Genomic DNA, 24,940 nt, shown 5'->3' on the forward strand with positions numbered 1-24,940 from the left:
CCACTGCACTCCAGTCTGGGCGACAGAATTACACTCCAACTCAAAAAAAAAAATTTAATTGAAGTATATATTTCATTGAAAAGGATATATGCATTGTGAATATACAACTCAATAAATTGTCATAAAGTGCACACACTCATGGAATCTGCACCCAGAGTGAAGACAAAATATTACCTGCACCCTAGAGTCTCTTCTTGTACTGCCTCCTACCTCTAACTCCCCACGATGATCTATAATGCCCCTCCTGATCTATAATGCCATAGATTAGTGTTTTGAGTTTTGCACTCCCTTACTTTAATCTGTTTTATAGCTGCATAGTCTAATCTTGTTTTGATGTACCATATGGACTTTCTGATCTTTTTCTTTTCTTTTTTTTTGAGTTGGAGTCTCACTCCGTCGCCCAGACTGGAGTGCAGTGGCCGCTCCCGGCCACCGCAGCCTCAACCTGCTGGGCTCCGGCGATCCTTCCGCCTCAGCCTTCCGAGTAGCTGGAACTACAGGCACGCTACCACGTCCGGCTAATTTTTTTGATTTATTGTAGAGATGAGGCCTCACTGCCCAGGCGGGTCTCGAACCCGCAGGCTCAGGCAGTCCACTCACCTCAGTCTCCCAAAGGCACGGGATTACAGGCTGAGCCACCGAGCCGAGCTCTCTGATCTTTTTCTGATGGATGTTTAGATGGCCTCCAGTTTTTTCCTATTTATTGATTGATTGATTGCTGTTATAAGTACCACTATGATGACCATCCTGTGCAGATATCTTTGTGGCCTTTTAAATTTATTTCCTTGGGGTAAATTCCCAGAAACAAAATTGTAGATCAGAGGGGCATGAACAGTTTTTAATCTTTTTTTTTTTTTTTTTTTTTAGTTGGAGTCTCACTCTGTCACCCAGACTGGAGTGCGGTCTCGACCCGCTGGGCTCCGGCGATCCTTCCGCCTCAGCCTTCCAAGTAGCCGGAATTACAGGCATGTGCTACCACGCCTGGCTGATTTTTTATTTTTTTTTATTTTTTTTATTGTAGAGATGAGGTCTCGCTGCCCAGGCAGGTCTTGAACCCGCGGGCTCAGGCAATCCATTCACCTCAGCCTTCCAAAGGCGCGGGATTACAGGCTGAGCCACCGAGCCTGGCTCAGTTTTTAATCTTTTGTTGCACAAGACATCATGTCCTTGGGAATCTTGGCGACTGATGTGGCCATTCGAGAAAGATCTGGTTTGGCAACCAGGCACAAGGTTTTCCATGCCATTGGCAGGCGAGCAGGCTGCTTTGGTGTACTAAACAAGAAGGGAATGAGATTGATTTGTGATGTGTATGTTTTGTTTGTAACATAATTCTGATATTTACCAGTATTAAAATGATGCCTTATAAGCATAAGATCAGGTTAAGATACTTAACCTGAGAATGAGATAAAATAAGATACCATTTTTTACCTAAGATAATGGCTAAAAGAAATAAGTAATCAGGGCTGAGCATGGTGGCTCATGCCTATAATCCCAGCAGTTTGAGAGGCCAAGGCAAGAGGATTGCCTGAACCCAGGGGTTCAAGACCAGCCTGGGCAACTTAGTGAGACCTCATCTCTATGGTAAATCAAAAAAATTAGCTGAGCATGGTGGTGCACACCTGTGGTTCCAGCAGCTACTTGGGCAACTGAGACAGGAGCATCACCTGATCCCAGTAGGTTGAGGCTGTGGTGGCCTTGAGCGTGCCACTGCATTCCAGCCTGGCCAACAGAATGAGACTCCAACTTAAAAAAAAAAGAGGCTGGACACAGTGGCTCACACCTATAACCAGCACTTTGGGAGGCCAAGGTGAGAGTATTGCCTGAGCCCATGGGCTCAAGACCAGCTTAGGCAACTTGGCGAGACCTCATCTCTACAATAAATTAAAAAATCAGCCAGGCATGGTGGCTCATGCCTGTGGTTCCAGCTACTTGGAAGGCTGAAGTGGAAGAATTTCCTGAGCCCAGTAGGTCAAGGCTGCAGTGGCTATAAGCGTGCCACTGCACTCCAGCGTGAGCAACAGAGTGAGACTCCTACTCAAAAAAGAAAGAAAGAAAGAAGTAACCAATCAATCAACATTGTTAAGTAGGGTGTGAGCAAACACATAGTCTCATACATTCTGTCTGGGATTGCAAATTGGTATAACATCTAGAAAATGAAATATACATATGCCTTGGAGCCTAAAAATTTATTCTATAGATAATTCATAATAATGATGAGTTAACATTTGCTGAATGCATACCATGTGCCAAGCACTATTCCAAATCCTAATGTGTTTTGTTTTTGTTTTTTTTTGAGTTGGAGTCTCACTCTGTTGCCCAGGCTAGAAGGCAGTGACACACTCATGGCTACTGGAGCCTCAACCTGCTGGGCTCAGGCAGTCCTTCCACCTCAGCCTTCCAAGTAGCTGAAACCACAGGCGTGCACCATCACACCCAACTAATTTTTCTTGATTTATTGTAGAGATGAGGTCTTGCCAAGTTGTCCAGGCTGGTCTTGAACCCATGGGCTAAGGCAATCCTCTCACCTCGGCCTCACAAAGTGCTGAGATTACAGGCTTGATCTACAGCACCCAGCCTTGTATACCCTTTTCAACTGTCCAATTTTGTTCTTGTTGTTGTTTTATGTTCTGTTAAATATTTTTATTTTATTTTTGAGACAAGGTCTCACTCTGTCACCCAGGATGGAGTACACTGGCATGATCCCTGCTTACTGCAGCCTTGACCTCCTGAGCTCAAATGATCCTTCCACCTCAGCCTCCTCAGTAGCTGGGACTATAGACACATACACCACTATATCCAGCTAATATATTTTAAAATTTTTTGCAGCAATAAGGTCTTGTTATGTTGCCCTGGCTGGTCTCAAACTCCTGGGCTCCAGTGATTCTCCTGCCTCGGCCTCCCAAAGAGCTGGGATTACAGGCATGAGCCACCATACCTGGCCTATATTCTTTTAATTATTGGGGAAAATAATATATGCATATGCTTTTTTAAAAAGCCCGTACTTAAATTTTTATCTGTACGTATATTCCTTTTCAATCAAAACTGGTTAAATAGAAACAATTTTAAACGCTTAGTATATTCCCAGGTTTCCCAAAGGGAACAGGGTTCTGACTGAGGGAGGTGGCCTTAACCACTTGACCCTGTCAGTTCTGTGGGAATGAGAGCTCCTGATGAGCTGCCCATGGTCCCCTGGCCCTTTTCCCGGTCTAAGTCTGACCTCTTGGTCCCTGACTGTGCCCTTCCCCCTTAGGCATCATGTGCATGGACCACCTGGAAGAGATGCTGAAACTGGTGGATGGCAACCCCCTGATGATGAAGGATGGCAAATGGGTGGTACAGAAGTATATTGAGCGGCCCCTCCTCATCTTTGGTACCAAGTTTGACCTGAGACAGTGGTTCCTGGTGACCGACTGGAATCCACTTACCGTGTGGTTCTACCGTGACAGCTACATCCGCTTCTCCACACAGCCCTTTTCCCTGAAGAACCTGGACAAGTGAGCCCCACTGCTCACCTTCCATAAGCTCCCAGGCTAGCTGGGGAGCTGGTGAGCAAACTGGCAATTTCAGTGCAATGGACTCATGCAGCAACGTTGGGCCCCAAGCACAGGCGGTCCAGGCAGGCAGGCCCTCATCTATCCAGCCATCCTTCCACCTGGCAGATACTTACTGAGTGTGTACCCTGAGCCATTCACTGTTCTGGACACTTGGGATACAGTGGTGAACAAAACGAGATACCAGCTCTCAAAAGCTCACATTCTACAGGGAGAAACAAACAATTGACAAGTAACATTATCTAATAGGCTAAAAGGTGATACACATTTTGGGGAAAAACAAAAGGAAAGAAAATGTAGTGCAGGGTGAAGGAAGGCCAGAAGATATTAGGAGAAAGGCAGGATGTGGTATTAACTTGAAGGGTGAGAGCAAGCTATGTGACTTTGGTCAAGTGAAACCTATTTAAGCCTCAGTTTCCACATCTGAAGAATGGAGGCAGTAATGTGAAAATCACACTTACACATGACATTATTGAGTGCTTCATATGTGATAGGTGCTAAGCACCTTGTGTATATTTTTTCACTCATTCTTCATAAAAACACAATGAAGTGCGCATTGTTACTCCATCTTACAGATGTGAGGAGCATGCAGGTTAGATGACTTGCCTAAGATCTCACAACCAGTCAGTGCTGAAGATGGGACTTGAACACACCTTGGCGACTACAGTGCCATAGTCTCATCCACCTATTTCCAAAAACCAGAAGGATTAACTATGCACAAAGCACTTAATACTGTACCCCTGTGGTTAGTGTCCTTGGAACGATCCTGAGAGATAATACTGGTTCTGACCCTAGAAGAATATGGGGGGACCCAGGCCTTTGTCCTTTTTCTCCTCCCATCCTCAGGTTGAACAATCCAGGGTGGCTCAGGGCTGGTTGCAGGATTTGCCTGTCCTCCCTGAAATTGGGTTGGGGGGCACAAGGGCCCAGACCTCAGCTTTCTGCTCTCTGCCCCAGCTCGGTGCATCTGTGCAACAACTCCATCCAGAAGCACCTAGAGAATTCGTGCCATCGGCATCCGCTTCTGCCTTCAGACAACATGTGGTCCAGCCGGAGGTTCCAGACCCACTTGCAGGAGATGGGGGCCCCAAATGCTTGGTCCACTGTCATCGTGCCTGGCATGAAGGCTGCCGTGATCCATGCGCTTCAGACCTCCCAGGACACTGTGCAGTATCGGAAGGCCAGCTTTGAGCTCTATGGTGCTGACTTTGTATTTGGTGAGGACTTCCAGCCCTGGCTAATTGAGATCAACGCCAGCCCCACCATGGCACCCTCCACAGCCGTCACTGCCCGGCTCTGCGCTGGTGTGCAAGCTGACACCCTCCGTGTGGTCATCGACTGGCGGCTGGACCGCAACTGTGACACAGGAGCCTTTGAGCTCATTTATAAGCAGGTAAGGTGGTTGGGCCAAGGCAAGACCCCAGGGAGTCTTCCCCCTCTCCCAGGCAGCTCTGTAGTGCACAAAGGGCTCTGTAGTCAGACCCACTTCAAGACTCAGATTCAAGTCTTGGTTCTGCCAAGGTGACTTCACCTTCTTTTACTTTGGTTTTCTCATCTGTACATTGGGGATAATAGTGCCATCTTACTCATGAAGTTTGGGAGAATTAAGTGAGTTAATATATGTAGCTAGTATTTTTTTTTTTGAGTTGGAGTCTCACTCTGTCGCCCAGACTGGAGTACAGTGGCACACTCCTGGCCACTGCAGCCTCGATCTGCTGGGCTCCGGTGATCCTTCCGCCTCAGCCTTCCAAGTAGCCAGAACTACAGGCGCACACTATCACACCCAGATAATTTTTGATTTATTGTAGAGACGAGGTCTCGCCAAGTTGCCCGGGTGGGTCTTGAACCTGTGGCTCAGGCAATCCACTCACCTCAGCCTTCCAAAGTGCTGGGATTATAGACTGAGCCACCAAGCCCGACCTGTAGATAGTATTTTTAGAGAGACATATAGCATACTGTTAAAATGCTGGAACCTCCTTGGGTTCAGATCCCTGTTCAGTATCTATGAGCAGCATGACTGTTCCTAACTTGGGTAGTCTCAGTTTCCTCATCTGTAAGAATAAAAATAGTCCCTCATTCATAAGGTTGTGAGAATTAAATGAGCTGATGATATAAGTACTTTTGACTAGTACCTGGCACACAGTAAATACTACAGAAGTTTAAGCTATTGTTATTACCTAATAAAGTTGTTAAGAGTTTCATGATAAATGGCACAACCTGTAAAGTGCCTAGATAGATAGTAAGAAGCAATTAGTGGTAGCTCCTGTTATTTACTCATCTTGTTTCAGAAAGAGAACTACTTATAAATAGAATTTTAAAAAATCAGTCAGAAAACCAATCTCAAGGGTTTTTGAGCTCTGGAAGTAACTTCTTTTGCAGTTTAATTAAGTACCTTTTTTTTTTGTTTTTTTTTTGAGTAGGAGTCTCACTCTCATCCAGGCTGGAGTACAGTGGCACGCTCACGGCCACCGCAGCCTTGACTTGCTGGGCTCAGGTGATCCTTCAGCCTCAGCCTTCCAAGAGGCTGGAACTACAGGCATGCACCACCATGCCCAGCTAACTTTTTGTTTTATTGTAGAGACGAGAACTCACCAAATTGCCCAGACTGGTCTCGAACCCCTGGGATCAGGCAATCCTCTTGCTCTGCCTCCCAAGTGCTGAGATTACAGGTGTGAGCCACCATGCCCAGCAATTAAGTGCCTTCTGATTAGGATTCAGCTTCTCACAAGGTCTGACTACAGGGGAGCATGTGTTGATCACATGACCTGAGTGTCCTCATCTTTATTAGTTACTGATCATATCTTAAATTAATATATTGGCCTTTTCATTTTTTTTTTTTTTTTTTTTTTTGAGTTGGAGTCTCACTCTGTCACCCAGACTGGAGTACAGTGGCCGCTCCCAGCCACCACAGCCTCAACCTGCTGTGCTCCAGCGATCTTTCTACCTCAGCCTTCCAAGTAGGTGGAACTACAGGCGTGCGCTACCACGTCCGGCTAATTTTTTGATTTATTGTAGAGATGAGGTCTTGCCAAGTTGCCCAGGTGGGTCTTGAACCCGCGGGCTCAGGTAATCCACTCACCTCAGCCTCCCAAAGCACGGGATTACAGGCTGAGCCACCGAGCCCGGCTGGCCTTTTCATTTCAAAAAATGTATATGAAGAAATACAGGAGTGGGAAAATATGACCAAATCAGGGAAAAGATACCACTGTAGGGCAGTAGTTCCCAAATGCTGGTTCACAGGCCAGAATCACCTAGAAAGCTCTCTAAAGGTATGGATGTCAGGAAGCCCCACCCGCAGAGATTACCCAAAATATCTGGCCTGGGGACCATGCATCTGCATTTTTCAAATGTCTCCCAAATGTCTTTTATTGCTGACTTGTTCTTGTTTTTGTTTTTTTAGGTCAGCCTGTATTCAAGGTTACACTTTGCATTGTTTTTTGTTGTTGTTTCTTTCATTCTTTAATCTAGGCCAGCCTTAGTGCCTTTTTTCTCCACAGTTTTTATCTTTTGAAGGGACCAGGCTAGTTGTTTTGTAGAGCTGTCCCACATTCTGGATATATCTGATTGTTTCCTTGTGATGTTATTTAACTTGGTCTTGTATCCGAATGTCCTGTAAACTAGAAGTTAGGTTAGTTTGAGGTTCAGGTTAAGCATTTTTGGCGAGAGCTCTTCAGAGGTGATGCTGGGTACCTCGTGGGGCAACACAAGGCACGTACTGTCAGAGTGTCTCATGGTTATTGCTGCTAAGCTTGGCCATGAGTTAAGGTGGTGGCTACCAGATCCCTCCGTTGTAAGCTACATCCTCTCCTCTGCAATTAGTAATTACTTTGTAGGTGATGCTTTGGCTGTGGGTAAATTATACATTTTCCTGTCATCCTTTTCATCTAACTTTTGATTTTCAGTCTTGATTCTTGCCTTTTTATTAGAGTTGCAAAATGGTAAATGTCTAATTCTTTGTGTTTTTTTTTTTTTTTGAGTCGGAGTCTCACTCTATCCCCCAGGCTGGAGTGCAGTGGCACACTCACAGCCACTGCAGCCTCGAGCTGCTGGGCTCAGGAGATCCTTCCATGTAGCTGGAACTACAGGCATACGCCACCATGCCCAGCCAATTTTCTGAATTATTGTAGCGACAGGGTCTCGCCATGTTCCCCAGGCTGGTGTCGAACTACTGGGCTCAGGCAATCCTCTCACCTTGGCCTCCTGAAGTGTTGGGATTACAGGTGTAAGTCACCACACCCAGCCAAATGTCTAATTCTTTTTGTTTGTTCTACATTTGTTAGCTGAGATTCTTCTATAAAGATGAGTTTTCCCTCATCATCTGGGGCTACTCAGGAGCTCTGATAGCTTTATTTTATTTTATTTTATTTTTTTGAGTTGGAGTCTCACTCCATTGCCCAGGCTGGAGTGCAGTGGCACGCTCACAGCTATCACAGCCTCGACCCGCTGGGCTTCAGTGATCCTTCCACCTCAGCCTTCCAAGTAGCTGCAACTACAGGCACGTGCCACCACATCTGGCTAATTTTTTGATTTATTGTAGAGTTGGGGTCTTGCCAAGTTGGCCAGGCTGGTCTCCAACCCGTGGGCTCAGGCAATTCGCTCACTTCAGCCTCCCAAAGTGCTGGGATTATAGGCATGAGCCACCGCGCCCGGCCATGATAGCTTTATTTTTAACAAGCTGCCAGTAAGTCTGATGTTTAGATAGGTTCTAAGCAGGGGCCTTTAATGACACAGAAGACACTGCAGACTAGCTCCAGGTTGTTAGCCAGGAGCAGGGGGTTCTCCTGGAGCCTAACTGCAGGAAGTACAACTTGGTAGAATCTGAAAGCTATAAGGGACCTCTGCTCCTGGACCCTTCTCTCTGCCTTTGCTCTTCATGTTGGCTACTTCATTCCCTCCCTGGACTTTCTTTAAGGTTCTCAGTTTCTGTTCCCTAACGGTTTGGAGTCACACGAGGCTCTAGGGAGGCTCCTAGCCTCTTGCCTGTCAGGGCATCATAACTCAAATTCCTGGTGCAGTAAATCTGATTGACTTCACTTAGGAAGCTGTCCACCAGCGGTGGCCCATGAGGGGGAGCCACATACATTCCAGCAGGGGCTGGGCAACCTGGGAGGGCAGGAGGGTGATGGGGTGCTGATGGGGCATGGCTAGGGTTTCCTGGCTTCTCTGGGTTACCAATCCCTGGGGCTCTGTGACTCTCTAGGTATTGATTCACACCCCTAGGGCCAGATCTGTTCGGGGGCAGAGGCAGACTTCCCGTTTCTCATCAGAAACATCTCTTGATCAGATGCCTCAGAAAGTGATTCCACCCATCTCTATCCTTGTCCTGCTAGGCCAAGGATTCCAGCACCACTGTCTGAGTGGGCCTATCTCTTCTTGCCTACAGCCTGCTGTGGAGGTGCCCCAGTATGTGGGTATCCGGCTCCTGGTGGAGGGCTCCACAATCAAGAAGCCCATGACGATGTGTCATCAGCGGTTGGGTGTCCGCCCAGCACTCCCTCATCTGCTGACCCAGCAAGGCTCTGGGGAAGGCAAAGACTCAGGGACCGCTGCCTACAGGTCAGCTTCTAAGAAATGTGCTGGGGCCCGGAGCCTGGGGCACAGTGAGAAGCCAGATCCCACTGACACCACTTCAGCGCCCGGAAAGGGGAAGAAAGGCAAGGCGAAAAGTGCCACAGCTCTGGTCTGCCACAATCTCCGGAAGTGGGACCCCCCCCAGCACCAGGATGGGCTGTGTTTTCACCATGTCCTTTGCTAATGGGAACAGGCAACCCTACCCCTTGAACACATTGCCACTGAGTCCAGAGAACCCTCAGGCCCTGGGTGCGACCATTCCCCCAAAATACCCCAGCGTCCCAAGGCAATTTCTTCCTGCTCTGTGGGCCCCTCCCAACCACCCCACCAAAGAGCCAGTGATAGCAAGTAAAAGCCACAACTCACAAAGTTTTCTTTTAAAATACACAGCCAAATGAATATTGTCCCCTTCAAAGTGACCAGTCTGAAAGGCAGTTAGACTTATTTCATAGATGCTGGGACTCGATCCCAGGTTGATTCCTCTCCAGAGCCCAAGATTTTCCGACTGCAGTACTCTGCCTTTGCCTCTAAGCAGAGTCGCCCCTGGGGGAAAGGACTATTTGTACAGTACTTAACGGTTTCTGCTGTGCTGCTACCTACCCAGCTCCCTTAGTCCTTACAACTAGTGAGGTAGGTGCCATTATCCCCATTTTCCAGCCGAGGTATCAGGAAGTTTAAGTTGCCTGAGGTTGCACAGCTCAGAAAGGGCAGAGCTGGGATGCAGACCCTGGTCTGCTTAACCCCAAACCCCGTGTTCTTCCCATTGCCTGTGGAGGAGGAGTGGGGAGGGCTCCGACTGCCCTCATCCCGCCCTCCGCACACACCTTGTGGGGCAGCTGGTCAGCCTTGGGGCCTCCCCAGCCCCTCACAGCTTCCCTTACTCCCACAGCCCCTTACCACTTCCCCAGCCACCACACCAAAGCCCGGCTGCCTTCTCCCCACGTGCTCCGACCCCAGGGGCGGGTCCTCAGACTGCAGCACAGCAAGCTGGTGGGCTCTAAGGCCCTGTCGACCACAGGCAAGGCCTTGATGACTCTACCTATGGCCAAGGTTTTCATTTCTTTCCCACCTAACCTTGATCTCCAGGTGGCACCCAGCATCCCGGAGCCAAGAAAGGTGGGCCTTGAACTGTGACCCCTCATACCCTGGTGGGCACTGGGGTCAGGGCTGGAGGGCACAGGCAGAGGGTGGCTCCCAGGCTGGCTGGCACCCCAAGGGAAGGGCTTGTCTCCCTCAGAACCCCCTTCCTAAGCAGATTCCTGGTCATCTCTCCCCTTTTCCCTCCTTTCATGCTGAGGCTGTTGCTCTCCCGCGCTTCCGAGGTCCCCACCTGGAAATGCCTTGCTGCCTCTGCCCTCTGAGGTCGGAATTCTTCCTAGCATCCACAGAAAGGTCAAGGCCAAAGGCAAGTTTAAGGCCAGACTCTGCAACAAACCCAAGGCTGAGGCATGACCCCTGAAGAGGCTGAGCCTCCTGGAACCCCGGCCTCCTCTTGATGCCTTCCAGAGGCTGGGGGGGAGTCGGGGATATGAGGCTACGGAAGGCCCTGCTTCGATCCCTGCCACCCCGTCCCGGGTCCAGCGCCAAATAAAAAGAAGCAATGAAGCATTCTGGGCTTGGCTCCACTGCTGTTGAAGTGAAGAATGGGTGGAGCAAGGCCTTCTGCCCTGAGGTCCACAGCAAAGAACAGAAACCGTCAGCAGTTCCTTCATGCAGCAAGGCCCAGAACTCCCGCCTAGTGACAGGCACAGGGCTTCCTGTCCGGGGACTTCCCAGCATATCCGGGCCTGGGCTGCGGGTAGGGAGGATAAGTCTTCACTTGACAGATGAGGAGATGTGGCTTTCCCAAGATCACATGGCAGTGAGAAGGCAGGGACATACTGCCAGAACTGCTGACTTCTGGGATTCCCCCTCAACTCCAGAGGACTAGCTGGGCTGGAAGAAGAATGACATTTTATGGGCATAGGAACATTTATGCCATGAGACAGGGGAAAGGCTCAACCTTGTCTAAACCCCAGCCCTTCTTCAAAGGGAGCAGGTCTGTCCCTTCCTCAGCAAAAGGCCAAGGTCACCTAAAAATGAAATATCCAATGAGCCACACCTGTGTGAAAAAAATGTGGCATTTCCTAGTTGTAGTGGGTTCAGTGGTGGCCTCCCCAAAAGATATGCCCACCTGGAACTTGTGAATGTGACCTTATGTAGGAAAAGAGTCTTTGCAGATGTAATTAAAGATCTTTAAATGAGATCACCCTGATTATCTGGGTGTTCTCTAAATTCAGTGACAAGTGTTCTTGTAGGAGTCAGAAGAAGGCTGGGTACAGTGGCTCACACCTGTAATCCCAGCACTTTGGGAGGCCAAGGTGAAAGGATCACTTAAGGCTAAGAGTTTGAGACTATTCTGGGCAACGTAGCAAGACCCTGCCTCTACAAAAAAATTGTTCTTAATTAGTTGGGCAAGGTAGTGTACATCTGTCGCCCTAGGTACTTGGGAGGCTGAGGCTCAGGGATCACTTGTGCCCAGGAATTTGAGGTTATAGTGGGCTTTGTTTGCATCACTACATTTCAGTCTGGCTGACAGAGCGAGACTCTTTCTCAAAAAAAAAAAAAAAGGCTGGGCATGGTGGCTGACGCTTATAGTCCTAGCACTTTGGGAGGCCAAGGTGAGAGGATTGCCTGAGCCCATGGGTTCAAGACCAGCCTGAACAACTTGGCGAGACCTCATCTCTACAATAAATCAAAAAATTAGCTGGGTGTGGTGGCGTGCACCTGTAGTTCCAGTTACTTGAAAGGCCAACGCAGAAGCATTACCTGAGCCCAGCAGGTCAAGGCTGTGGTGGCCGTGAGCGTACCACTGCACTACATCCTGGGGTACAGAATAAGAGTCTGACCCCCCCAAAAAAAGAAAAGGCCAGGCGTGGTGGCTCACACCTATAATCCCAACACTTTGGGAGGTTGAGGTGAGAGGATTGCCTGAGCCCATCCATGGGTTCGAGACCAGCCTGGGCAACTTGGCAAGACCTTGTCTCTACAATAATTCAAAAATTTTTCGCAACCCGCCCAGGCAACTTGGCGAGATCTCGTCTCTACAATAAATCACAAACTAGCTGGGCGTGGTAGCGCATACCTGTAGTTCTGGCTACTTGGAAGGCTGAGGCGGGAGGATCACCGGAGCCCAGCAGGTCGAGGCTGCGGTGGCCGGGAGCGGCCACTGCACTCCAGTCTGGACAATAGAGTTAGACTCCAACTCAAAAAAAAAAAAAAATTTGCCGGCCATGGTAGCATGCGCCTGTAGTTCCAACTACTTGGAAGGCTGAGGTGGAAGGATCACTGGAGCCCAGCAGGTCGATGCTGGGGTGGCCGTGAGTGTGTCACTGCACTCCAGCCTGGGCAAAGAGTGAGACTCCAACTCAAAAAAAAAAAAGACAGGAGAGGGCCACACAATGGAGGCAGAGATTGGTGTGATGCAGCCACAAGCCAAGGGACGCTTGGAGCCATCAGAGAATCTAGAAAGGATTCTGCCTTAGGGCCTTCAGAAGGAAGTAGTGCTGGGATTTTTGGCCTCCAGAACCTTGAGAATCTATTCCTGTCTTAAGCCACTCAGGTTGTGGTAATTTGTCATGGCAGACCTAGGAAAACTAATATCCCAGTCCAGATGAAGATAAATGTACATAACTCCAATCACGAAGTTCTTGTACACTGAACCGGGAAACACAAGCAGGCTCACAGGAGCATTTTGGTAACAGCCAAATGACCTTACTGTCCATTAACATTAGAATGGATAAACTGGTCTAGTCAAACTCTAGAATTCAAACCACACACCATACAACAAGAGCAGGTCACAGAATAATATATACAAGCATGGTTCCATTTACAGAAACTTCAAAAACAGTCAAAATGAGGTATGTTGTATAGGGAAACGTGTATGTGGTAGAATTCAGATAGAATTCTCCCCAAGTCCCGGCAATGGTTTCCAACCTAGACCGAACAGAACTCCTTCAGGCACTTGCAAAAAGACTGATGACAGGGTCTCCACCTCAAGCCAATTTAACCAGAATCTTTAGGGTGCAGAATGATGGGGATTTGAGCTTCCTGGGGGGAGGGAGGGGGCAGAGGGGGTTCTGATTTGGTGCCAGGGTTGAGAATTTTTGCTGCACAAAACAGGAGAGGGTGCCTCTATTTTTTGCCCAAGTGGGGTTATATATGTGTCAGTTTATAATGACAGTGGTCCTCCTTTATCCACAGGTTGCACACCTGCAGATTCAAACCACCACAGATGAAAAATATTAATAAATAAAACAACAATTACAAACAATATAGCAACTATTTATAAGACATGTATATCATATTAGGTATTATAAGTAATCTAGAAATGATTTAAAGTATGTGGGGAGGATGTATGTGAGCTATGTGCAAATACTATACCATTTTGTATCAGTGGACTGAACATCCACAGATTTTAGAATCCAAGCGGGAGGGTTCTGGAACCATTCCCCTGTGGATACCAAGAGATGACTGTATTCTTCAAATCACAGAGATGTTTTTGTTTTTGTTAAGTCGGAGTCTCACTCTGTCACCCAGGTGGCACTCTGTTGGGCCACCGCAGCCTTGACCTGCTAGGCTCAGGTCATCTTTCCACCTCAGCCTTCCAAGTAGCTGGAACTACAGGCGTGCACCACCATGCCCGGCTAATTTTTTTTTTCATTGTAGATTAAGTCTTGCCAAGTTGCCCAGGCTGGTCTCAAACCCCTGGGCTCAGGTAATCCTCTCGCCTCCACCTCCCAAATTGCTGGGATTACAGGCACAAGCCACCACATCTGGCTGGGCTGGTCTTGAACCACTGGACTCAGGCATGAGCTACCACGCCTGGCCTAGGCACTCCATTAATGTTTGATATATTTCACAATTTTGTAAAGCAAAAGATCTAATATCTCCACTTAGACAAGGTTCCTGGAATAGTCAATTTCATGGTGACTAACGGGTATTTAACTGATACAAAGCTTTAGTTTTACAGAATGAAGAGTTCTGGAGATGGACAGTGGTTCTGGTTGTACAATGTGAGTGTACCTGACACCACAGAACTGTACACTTAAAATGGTGAAGATGGTACATTTTCTATTATATATATTTTACCACAATTAAAAAAAAAAACCTGCCGGGCTCGGTGGTTCAGCCTGTAATCCCACGCCTTGGGAGGCTGAGGTGAGTGGATTGCCTGAGCCCGTGGGTTCGAAACCAGTCTGGGCAACTTGGTGAGACCTCGTCTCTACAATAATAAATAAGGAGCCGAGTGTAGTAGCGTGCACCTGTAATTCCGGCTACTTGGAAGGCTGAGGGGGAAGGATTGCCGGAGCCCAGCAGGTCGAGGCTGCGGTGGCCAGGAGCAGCCACTGCACTCCAGTCTGGGCGACAGAGTGAGACTCCAACTCAAAAAAAAAAAAATCTAACATCTCCCCAAGTCAGGATTGGGACAGAAACTGCCAAATAAAAAGAGGCCATATTTTTTTTTTCTGTCTTGGCTTCTTAAAATTTCTTTTGTTTTGGTGGGGTTTTTTTAATTTTTATTTTGAAGATGTGGGGTACAATTCAGGGTTAGGTATACAAATGTTCATTATGCAGGTACCCTTGTTGATTAGGTGTGCCCTCCCCTCAGGCAATTTCCAACTACTGCCAATCCCTTTTGAATAGTATTGTTAATTGTTCAAGGTCTACTTATCAGTGAAAACATGTGGAACTCAGTTCTTTGTATCCGTGATAGATCACTCAGTATTATAGATTCTAAGTCCACCCAAGTTGTTGTGAAGTTCATAATTTTGTCCTTCCTTATGGCTGTGTAACATTCCACTGTGTATATGTACCACATTGTTTCATCCAGTGAGAGGCCATATTTAACTCAGCAGAAAGCACAGTCCATGATAAACATTTACTGTTTTAGCAAATCCTCAAAACCATACCGTGAGGTAGGAACTTTTATTCTCTTAAGTCCAGAGATAAAGTCACTTGCCCAGTGCCACACAGCAAGCAAGTGGCCTAGCCATGACTTGATGAGGTCTGACTGCACAGCACAGGACCTAACCATGGCCAGACTGCATGCTGAGCACTGCCATCATTCCCCAGGGCCTGGCCCAGCACCACCTCCCGGTTTTCCAATGGGGGTCAGGAACAGAGGGAGGATTCTTGTTGGCGGAGCCTCAGGCACTGTAGGGTCCTGGAGAAATAAGGAGGCAGAGGTGCTAGGAGCTCAATGGGGGCGTCCCTGGGCCTGGTGCCTGGTAGGAGGAGACGATGCAGGTGGAGGTGCAGGGGCAGCTGGGCAGCCTGGGCGGGGGTCAGGTGGAGGCGTCTGAGAAGGGCTTCATCCAGGACCTGAAGCAGGAGAGGCATGTTGTGCACTCAGCCACATAAGTGCCAACCAGCTGAGTCCAGGGACACAGGAGCCAGGAGAGCACTGCCTCCTGCCCTCCCTGGTCTGCAGCTGCTGATCATTTCCTTGCTCTTTCTTTTCAGATGAGACCATACCCCATGCAACTGTTAATCACTCCTCTCTACACACATGCACATTCGCACAGGCACTCACAGAGGCGGAGACTGGCTAGGGGTTGACCAAATCAGTTTCCTCCTGAGCACACAGCTAAGTTATGTTTCCTAGCCCCTCTTGCAGTTTGGTGAGGTCATGTGACTGAGCTCTAGCCAATAGCATGTGGGTGGGAGCACGCCACTTCCAGATCTGGCCCATAAAAATCACATCCACATAAACGTACACTGTCTCCCCTCATCTGCTGGATTTCAACAGCCTGGGTCCCTGAGTGACTGCCTGGAGCAAAGCTCACTCCTGCCCCTCCCATTATTTGAACATAATCACGAGGGAAAAGTTACTGGATTGACTCTGGTGCTTTGGGGTTATTCAGAGAAGACAGAGGTACCCTAATACACACACACAACCTCTTTTACCCCTTGTACCAAACAGACTCAATGGCTCAGAGGGGCTTTTAGAAACCAGCCACTTCAAATCTCTTATTGAGCAGCATGAGGCCGAAGAGAGGGGATGCCACTTATCCGAGACCACACATCAAAACGTGGATACAGACAGCATTGGAAGTCAAGAGGGCCACCTTCCCATTCCAACTGCACTGCTAAGGTCTGGAGATGCTACCCACCCTCACTCCTCAGCCCCAGAAGGCAGCAGGCAGGTGGGCTTGAGTACCTGTCTCTGGGGCTTGGTATTCTCAGTTGGCAGCAGAAAGCGCTGGCCCAGGATGGTGCCTATGCCAGCAGAGTATGTGTGGTCCCCAAGCACAGGACAGAGCTGGAGCATCATGTGTACCTGGAGTTGGCTGGGGAACACTGGGCAACAGGAGACGCAGCATGGTGGGTGGCTATTCTTTCTGTCCCTCCTGGTGTCGTCCCTCTCCCTTTCCTTTGGGGAAACACTACACCCATTCTCTGATCAGGTGGTTTCAGCGAGGTCAAAACTTTGGCCCCTGCCTCCAGAGAGGGGCACATGACCAGGCCAGGACAATCACAGTTGTCAATGCACTTGGCTATGAGTTTGCTCATTAGATGCAACCCTGAATCAACTGGTGAGACAACTGGAATAAGGATCACTCCTTTGTGCTGGGTTCCCAACTGGTGGGGTATGGCCTGGAGCTGCCCCCCTGCAGCTGGGCTGGTCACACACACCTGTGGTGTCCATCAAGTGCTTCCCAGGCTGTTGCTGGGTACCAAGACCTTCCTCCTCCCGCCTTACCTCCCTTCCTAAAGGCTGGCTGGGGTTCCAGGCCCACCTGTCAGTGGCTGTAGCTGGACCAGGGCACAGCCAGAGCCTGTGGCCACCACACGGAAGTGGCTGAGGGTCTTCTTGACACCTTCCAGGATGCCCTTTCGGGACGGGGTCTTCACTGGAACTACCTGTGGTGCCAGCCAAGAGTAAACACAGGCCTGGGAGCTATACTCAGATCCTCCCTGCACCCAACAGACTCAGGACAGGGCCACAGTATGGGCACTGGCCACGGGTCTGTCTTAGGGGACAGGAGAGCCACCCTAAGCCCATGCCCCGACTCCTCTCCAGAGGTGATACATCTGGAAGAACCCCTTCTATTCCCTGTCGAGGCCCCGACTCACAAGATTAGTCCCATCAATGTGTTCCAGTTTCAGAGCTGTCTGGATCTTCCCCTCAGAGGTAGCTGGAATTCCATCAGTGACAGCACTGAGAAAGAGGCAGGAGGTCACAGAGTGGCTTGTTGGGACCTCCCCGCCACCCTGCGGAACCTCCTAGAGCCTCTCACCAGTAGGTGGCTGTGGGCCTCTGGGCTCTCCGTGAGTGGATGAAGAACTTCTGGAGGCGACTTGCTGTTTGTGGACAACTGGATAGGAGTACAAGCCCGGAGGTCTCCCTGAAGGAAGGGGACAAATCACACAAGTTAAAGTCCTTTGGGGCCAGGTGTGGTAGCTCACATCTGTAATCTCAGCACTTTGGGAGGCTGAGGCCAGAGGACTGCTTGGGCCCAGGAGTTCTAGACCAGCCTGGGCAACATAGCAAGATCTCATCTCTACAAAATAAAAAAGCTAGCCAGGCATGGGGGGTCAAGACGGTGATGAACTGTGATCATGCCACTGTACCCCAGCCTGGGTGATAGAGTGAGACCCCGATTCAGAAAAAGTCCTTTGGGCTCATTCGCCAAAAAGGAGACTCCTAGGAAGGAACATTGACTTGCTTAAAGCCAAACAGTAACACCAGGACTAAGGCCCAGACCACCTCCTGAGAAACAAGTCAAGTAAGGCTTCCCCTTGTCTGATAACAGGACTATGGAGTTTAATGTGTTTCTCATTTTGCCCTGGGCCCAGGGAGCTCAGAGCCAAATGTCATAACACATACCACCAATTGCTGAGCATCTACCATGTGACAGACACTCTATTAGGAATTTTACATATCTTAGCTCTTAAATAATTAAATTTACAACAAATAAGCTCATGAGCTTGTAGAACTGCAGAAATATTTCATCTCTAGTACCATCTCTACTTTATGGCAGTTAGAGGAAAGAATATCATAGATTCACTAGCAGTGCGTGCCAGGAGTATGGGCCTGGACAAGTGATTGCACGTGAGCACAGAGATTATTTTCTCTCTCTTTTTCTTTTTGAGTCGAAGTCACACTCTGTCACCCAGGCTAGAGTGCAAGGGCATGCTCACAGCCACCGCAGCCTCGATCTGCTGGGCTCAGGCGATCCTCCTGCCTCAGCCTTCCAAGAAGCTGGAGCTACAGGCACACACCAACTTGCCTGGCTAATTTTTATTTATTTATTGAAGAGACGAGGTCTCGCCAAGTTGCCCAGGCTGGTCTCGAACCCCTGGGCTCAGGCAATCCTCTCACCTCTGTCTTCCAAAGTGCTAGAATTACAGGAGTGAGCCACCATGCCCAGCTTCTGTATCTTAATATTAAAGGAACAGGCTCAGTAAGGTGTCGTGCTTTGCCTAAGAACACACAGTTTGTACTTGAGGATTTGAGCCCACATCCATTGGCTTCCTCCTCCTCATAGTACTTGGACCCTACCTCTATGATCTCAAACCTTCCGTGGAAAGTGTCTCAGCTTACTCCCAAGCAGATGGAAGCCTGTCCTCCAACCTCCCCATCACCCCCACCACTTACCTCCCAGGTGCTTGGACAACTTGGAGCTCCTGCTCCCCAAGCCCCAGGGACTGGCTCAGCTCTGGCAGCACCGAGAACAATGTCAGCTCTCCAGGTTTTCCTGGAAAATGAGAAGGAAAATGACAAGTGGCACCCAGAGCCCTAAGTTTCATTTCACTCTCCCCTTCTCTTCACTATTCCCTCCCTCAGAGTTATCAACCCCCTTCCACTGCATTCCCTTCCCACACCCCCTGCCCATACCTGTCACTGGCAGACCCTGTGGCTTGTTCAGTGTCACAAGAGGTCCTGAAACATGTATCACACGAACATCAGCAACAGCAAAAGCAATGGGAAACCATGATGCAGCACTTAGAGTTTACAAAGCACTTTCTCATTCCTCTTAGCACATGGCCCCACGACTCCCGGACATGAGTCACCAACTACTCTGAACAACTTCTTTCCTCACATATGCCAAACTCACTGCTACCTCAGGGCCTTTGCACTTCCTCTTTCTTTTGTCCCAATATTTCACAGGCCTGGCTCCTTCATATCATCCTGGCAGAAATGTCACACCACAGAGAGGAATCCCCAATCTATATCGTCTCCTCCTACAGTTCCTCACCATTGTAACACCTTGTTTTCATTTATTCATGGCACTGATCAACAATTCATTTATATTTATTTTCGTGTTTTGTTTGTTTGTTTGTTTGTTTTTGGAAACAGGGTCTCACTCTGTCGCTCAGGTTAGAACACAATGGCTCACTGCAACCTGGACCTCCTGGGATCAAGCAATCCTCCCTCCTCAGCCTCCTGAGTAGCTGGGACTACAGGTGGCACATGACTATGCCGGTCTAATTTTTGAATTTTAGGAATTTTACATACCTTAGCTCTTAAATAATTAAGTTCCCAACAAACAAGCTCACGAGTTGTGAAACTGCAGAAATATTTCATCTCTGTACCCTCTCTACTTGACGGCAGTTAGAGGAAAGAACATCAGGTGCCACTGGACTCCAGCCTGGGCGACAGAGTGAGACCTCAACTCAAAAACAACAGCAACAAAAAGTTGAGAAAATGAAGAAAAACGCCAAATGGAGACTGAGGCTCAGAGAAATTATTTTCCTAAAGCCACACAGCAAGCTTATCACAGAACCTGGATACATCTGACTCCAAAGCCTCTGTTCTGTCCACCAATAAACAGTGACATCTTATTACGGCAATCCCCCCTCCCCCATTCCTGAGCCCCTACTCTGCGCAAGGCTTTCTGCACCCTCTCCCCAGTGCAAGCCCATATCACCATGCTGCTAGTGGCCGGAGGGGGGAGGGGGGCGAGCCAGGATCTGATCCCGAGGCTTTTGGGGAGCCCTGCCGACACTCCAGCAGCAAACACCCTTCCCGGGTCTCCGCGCTGCTCTCCCTCCCACCCGTCACCTTTCCGGTCCACCACGGCTGTCCTCAGCACACCAAGCAACGTCTCCGGACTGAGGTCCTTGGGCGGTAGCCCCGGGAAGGGCTGGTCCCCGAGGGGCCCCGAGCATCTGCGGGGTCCTCTAGGTCGCGGCTGGTGCCTGGAAGAGGCGAGAAATGCAACAGGAATCATTCATTTCCCGAGTGCCGCCCATTCCTGCCCCGCACGCCCCTTCCCAAGGCTGCGGCCTCCTACAAATGCCGCAGAACGTCTGGGCTGAGCTTCTCGAAATTCGGGTACGACTGACCCCACAGCGGAGGGAACTGAGGGTCAGCGAGTCCCAGGGACTCTCTGAGGGTAGCACAGCCGAGCTGGGATAAGAACCTGTGTCTGCCTGGTCCAGATTCCGCGCGTCCCCCCCCCGCCCCAGCCTCCTTCCCTCATGAAGAAGGGGGTCCTTAATCACCGGGCCTCGGTGCCAAAGCCTGTGTCCTTGGGCGCTGCTGCTGGAGCCCCCAGCCCCGGCCTCCAACCACACCAGACCCGGCCCCAAGAACCGCAGCCACGCATCTTCTCGAACGAGCACCGTGCGCCCGTGTCCAAAGGAGAGCCTCCTCGCTCTCCCTCGCGCGCTGATTGGTGGAACTGACTGTCAATCGGAATGATGAGCATGCCGGGACTCAGACCCGAGAGGAGGCGGAGCTTTGCCTCCGCTCTGCAAGGAAGTGCGCGCGACGGCGCCTGTGCTTTCTGGGAAACTGAGGCATGGGACCAAAGGCGTTTACTCCGGCCAGAGTTCTAGCCTTAGGACGAAACCGGGACCAAGCGTCGAGCTTTTCGGATGACCATTCCAATCCTAGGGGCCTCCTAACTTCAAAAAACCCACCAGTGTGCACAATTTTGTAAGCTAAATTGGAAAGAAATCCACATCCTTTGGACCAGTAAACCTGCTTCGAGAAACAGAGTGGTGCGTAATCCAAAAGGAGAAAGACGGAAGGAGGTTCACTGTAGCTTTATTTGCAAAGCAAAAACAGAACAAATCTCAAAACTGCGTGGCAGAAATTACCCCGTGGTGAGCTCTACAGGAGAAATACATCTAATACTTAACTCTTTATTTTATATTTTTTTTTAAGTCGGAGTCTCACCCTCCCCTAGGTTGGAGTGGCGTGGCACGATCACAGCTCACCGCAACCTGGAACTCCTGGGCTTAAACCTTCCTCCCGCCTCCTGAATAGCTGGGACTTCAGGCGTGCACCACCTCTCTCGGCTCCGTTCAACATTTTTCAAAATTTTATCTATCTATCTATCTATCTATCTATCTATCTATCTATCTATCTATCAAGTTGGAGTCTAATTCCGTCTCCCAGGCTGGAGTGCGGTAGCACCCACACTCAGGGCCACCCCAGCTAGGCTCCGGCGATCCATCCGCCTCAGCCCTTCCAAGTAGTCGGGGCTACAGACGCGTGCTACCACGCCTTTTTCTTCATTTTCTTTTTTTTGAGTCGGAGTCTCACTCCGTCGCCCAGACTGGAGTGCAGCGGCCGCTCCCGGCCACCGCAGCCTTGACCTGCGGGGCTCCGGCGATCCTTTCGCCTCAGCCTTCCGAGTAGCTGGAACTACAGGCGCGCTACCACGCCTGGCTAGTTTTTGATTTATTGTAGAGATGAGGTCTCACCAAGTTGCCCAGACTGGTCTCGAACCCGCAGGCTCAATCAATCCGCTCACCTCAGCCTCCCAAGGCACGGGATTACAGGCTGAGCCACCGAGCCTGGTTCCTGCAACATTTTTTAAATGCCAACTCTGTGCCAGACCCTGGTATCTCTGTGTTGTTGGCACAGATAACAGGACTCAAGCCATACCTACAAGTTCACCGAATTGCCAGAGAGCAGCATCAGAAACTACCTTGCAAAATGCTACGGACGTGCTGAGGAGAGAAGAGCAAGGAGCAGAGACAAAAATCTGGGAAGGCTTCCCCACATGGGTGTGATGGATGTGGTGAAGAATGAACAGAAATTCAACAGGAGGAAAAAGTGTCTGATGGGAGTAGGAAGGGCAGAGGTAAAAAGCAAAAAGGAGGAACAAGATATTAAGTGAAAAATAACACAAATAACAAAAATGGGTTCTATCCTACACTTACAATGATATAAAACTCGCAATTTCTGTGTTTTATTTATTTGCTGAGAGCACTATAGCTTTAAATTTGCTGTTTGTATTAGCAAAGGACTGTCAATAAACCTAAATCCACCAGAGGCGTGGCTAAATCAGTTGTAGCATATCTGTACTGTGGAGTCACAATTAAAGAATGGGTAGGATTTTTGTTTATTTTTGTTTTTGTTTTGAGTTGGAGTCTCTGTCGCTCAGACTGGAGTGCAATAGCACACTCACGGCCATCGCAGCCTCGACCTGCTGGGCTCAGGTGATCCTTTCGCCTCAGCTTCCCACCACACCTGTCTAATTTTTTTATTTATTGCAGAGACGAGGTATCATCGAGTTGCCCAGGCTGGTCCCGACCCCCTAGGCTCAGGCAGTCCTCTCGACTCTGTCTCCCAAAGTGCTGAGATTACAGGCATGAGCCACCACGCCCCGTTCACTTTCCTTTTTTGATTTAGTGTATTCTGGAGATTGATTCATATGAGCTCTTAAAGAGTAGGAGGAGGCTGAGGCAGGAGGATGACTTCAGTCCAAGAAGACCAGCCAAGACAACATAAGAAGATCTCATCTCTACAAAAAAGTAAAAAATGAACCAGGTGTGGTGACATGTGCCTGCAGTTCCAGCTATTTGTGGAAGGCTGAGGTGGAAGAGTTGCCTGAATCCTGGAGGTTGAATCTGCCTTGAGCTATGATCATGTCACTACACTCCAGTCTGGGAGATAGAGTGAGACACCTGACTCAAAAAAAAAAAAAAAAAAAAAGCTATAATGCAAACAAAGACTATTTGTACACCCTAAATCTATTGAAATAAAAAATAAAAATAAGGCCGGTGCAGTGGCTCATGCCTATAATCCCAGTACTTTGGGAGGCCGAGGTGAGAGGATTGCCTGAGCCCACAGGTTCAAGAACAGTCTGGGCAACTTGGGTGTGGTGATGTGCATCTGTCGTTCCAGCTACTTGGAAGACTAAGGAGGAAGGATTGCCTGAGCCCTGCAGGTCGAGGCTGCGGTGGTCATGACCATGCCACCGCACTCCAGCCTGGGTGACAGAGTGAGACTTCAACTCCAAATAAATAAATAAAAATAAAATAATAAAGATAAAATAGGCAAGGCGCTGTGGATCATGCCTGGAATTCCAGCACTTTGGAAGGTTGAGATGGGAGGATTGCTTGAGCCCAGTAGTTCAAGACCAGCCTAGGCAACGTAGTGATACCCCATCTCAACAAAAAATAAATACATATGAAAATAAAAATAAAACTTAAAAAGATCAAAAAATTCTAAAAACATTTTTTAAAAACAAAGTGAAGGACAGTGTGATTAGAATATGCACATATATGTCATGTATGCATATTTATTTGTCATATTTATATACTTCTGTGTTTCTAAAGGACACATAAAAACAACATGGTTGTTACTTGGGAGGAGTCAGAATCGGTTAGATGAATAATTATTTTTGCCCTTTGGAATTGCTTCACTGTTTTACCTCATTGATATATTTCTTCACACACACACACACACACACACACACACACACACACACACACACACACACAGTTTAAAAATCTAAGCCAGAGCCAGGCTTGGTGGCTCAGCCTGTAATCCTGCGCCTTGGGAGGCTGAGGTGAGTGAATTGCCTGAGCCCGTGGGTTCGAGACCCGCTTGAGCAACTTGGTGAGACCTCATCTCTACAAAAAATCAAAAAAATTAGCCGGTGTGGTAGTGCGCGCCTGTAGTTCCAGCTACTTGGAAGGCTGAGGTGGAAGGATCACCGGAGCCCAGTAGATCGAGGCTGCGGGGGCGGGGAGTGGCCGCTGCACTCCAGTCTGGGTGACCGGTGAGACTCCAACTCAAAAAAAAAAAATCTAAGCCAGATGTAAAATACTGTATGACTCAGTAAAGTTTTAAAAATAAATTTTGTTAATTTACAGAAATAGAAATAAACATTTTAAAAAGACAGTCTGGTTCATTTACATGATGTTTTAGAAAAGGCAAAGTCTATTGGCAGAAACCAGTGGTTGCCAGAGGGTTGGGCTGGGGGGTGGGGGAGGGACTACAAAGGGGCATGTGGGAGCTTCTGGCTTGCTAGAAATGGTGGCTACACAACTGCATACATTTGCCAAAACTTGTGGAGCCATATACCTTAAAAGGATAAACTTTATTGTATATAAATTATACCTCAATAAACTTAATTAAAAAAAAATCTAATAGTTAAATAATTCATTTTTTTAAATGTACACAAATATGGACAGGACTGTTGAGAAATGTGGCAAAAATGAAAGAAGTTTTATCTTGTTTTGGGATCAGTCATGAGCATGTGACTGTGCTTTGTCATGGGCCTCACAGGATTTTAGAATCCTTCTGAAAGGTCTTCAGTGCGTTCAGGAGTACCACTGTGAGCAAAGATGGCAGACTAAGGCCAATGGGCTAGGACACAGCCTGCCTTAACTACAGCAGCCTTCTCTACCAGCAGTGGTTGGCCCCAGGACTGGCCATTCCCCCACTTGGACTGGCCCCTGGCCTTTCTGAGGCTTGCACCCTTGCTCTTGGGGATTTTCCCTCCCCAGCCACCCAGCCTCATCAAAGGCTGCCCTTTCCCGTTCATTGCCCACAGCTACTTTGCCTTTGTTAACCTCTGAGCTCC

General features: G+C 48.7%; 2 protein-coding genes across 2 annotated transcripts in view; one reads left to right on the forward strand and one right to left on the reverse strand.

The window, feature by feature from the left end:
- The window catches only part of TTLL3 (tubulin tyrosine ligase like 3), a 29,639-nt gene extending 19,127 nt beyond the window's left edge, over nt 1-10,512 (forward strand). The window contains exons 10-13 of the mRNA XM_021717577.1: nt 3,251-3,494; nt 4,509-4,944; nt 8,935-9,079; nt 10,012-10,512. Of these exons, the coding sequence (XP_021573252.1) occupies nt 3,251-3,494; nt 4,509-4,944; nt 8,935-9,079; nt 10,012-10,256 (1,070 nt within the window). The 3' untranslated portion in view covers nt 10,257-10,512. The remainder of the gene's footprint in view (nt 1-3,250; nt 3,495-4,508; nt 4,945-8,934; nt 9,080-10,011) is intronic.
- A 4,511-nt stretch (nt 10,513-15,023) lies between these two features.
- RPUSD3 (RNA pseudouridylate synthase domain containing 3) lies at nt 15,024-20,741 on the reverse strand. Its single transcript, XM_008068112.2, has 9 exons — nt 20,616-20,741; nt 20,173-20,309; nt 19,006-19,050; nt 18,766-18,865; nt 17,405-17,512; nt 17,241-17,325; nt 16,904-17,027; nt 16,324-16,463; nt 15,024-15,485 (listed from the first exon to the last, which is right to left on the reverse strand). The coding sequence occupies exons 1-9, from the start codon at nt 20,717-20,719 to the stop codon at nt 15,276-15,278; spliced, it is 1,053 nt and encodes a 350-aa protein (XP_008066303.1). The 5' UTR covers nt 20,720-20,741; the 3' UTR covers nt 15,024-15,275.
- Between the last annotated feature and the right edge of the window lie 4,199 nt (nt 20,742-24,940).

This window comes from Carlito syrichta, unplaced genomic scaffold (genome assembly GCF_000164805.1).
Source record: "Carlito syrichta isolate Samal-C Ts95f unplaced genomic scaffold, Tarsius_syrichta-2.0.1 Scaffold309865, whole genome shotgun sequence".
NCBI lineage: Eukaryota > Metazoa > Chordata > Mammalia > Primates > Tarsiidae > Carlito > Carlito syrichta.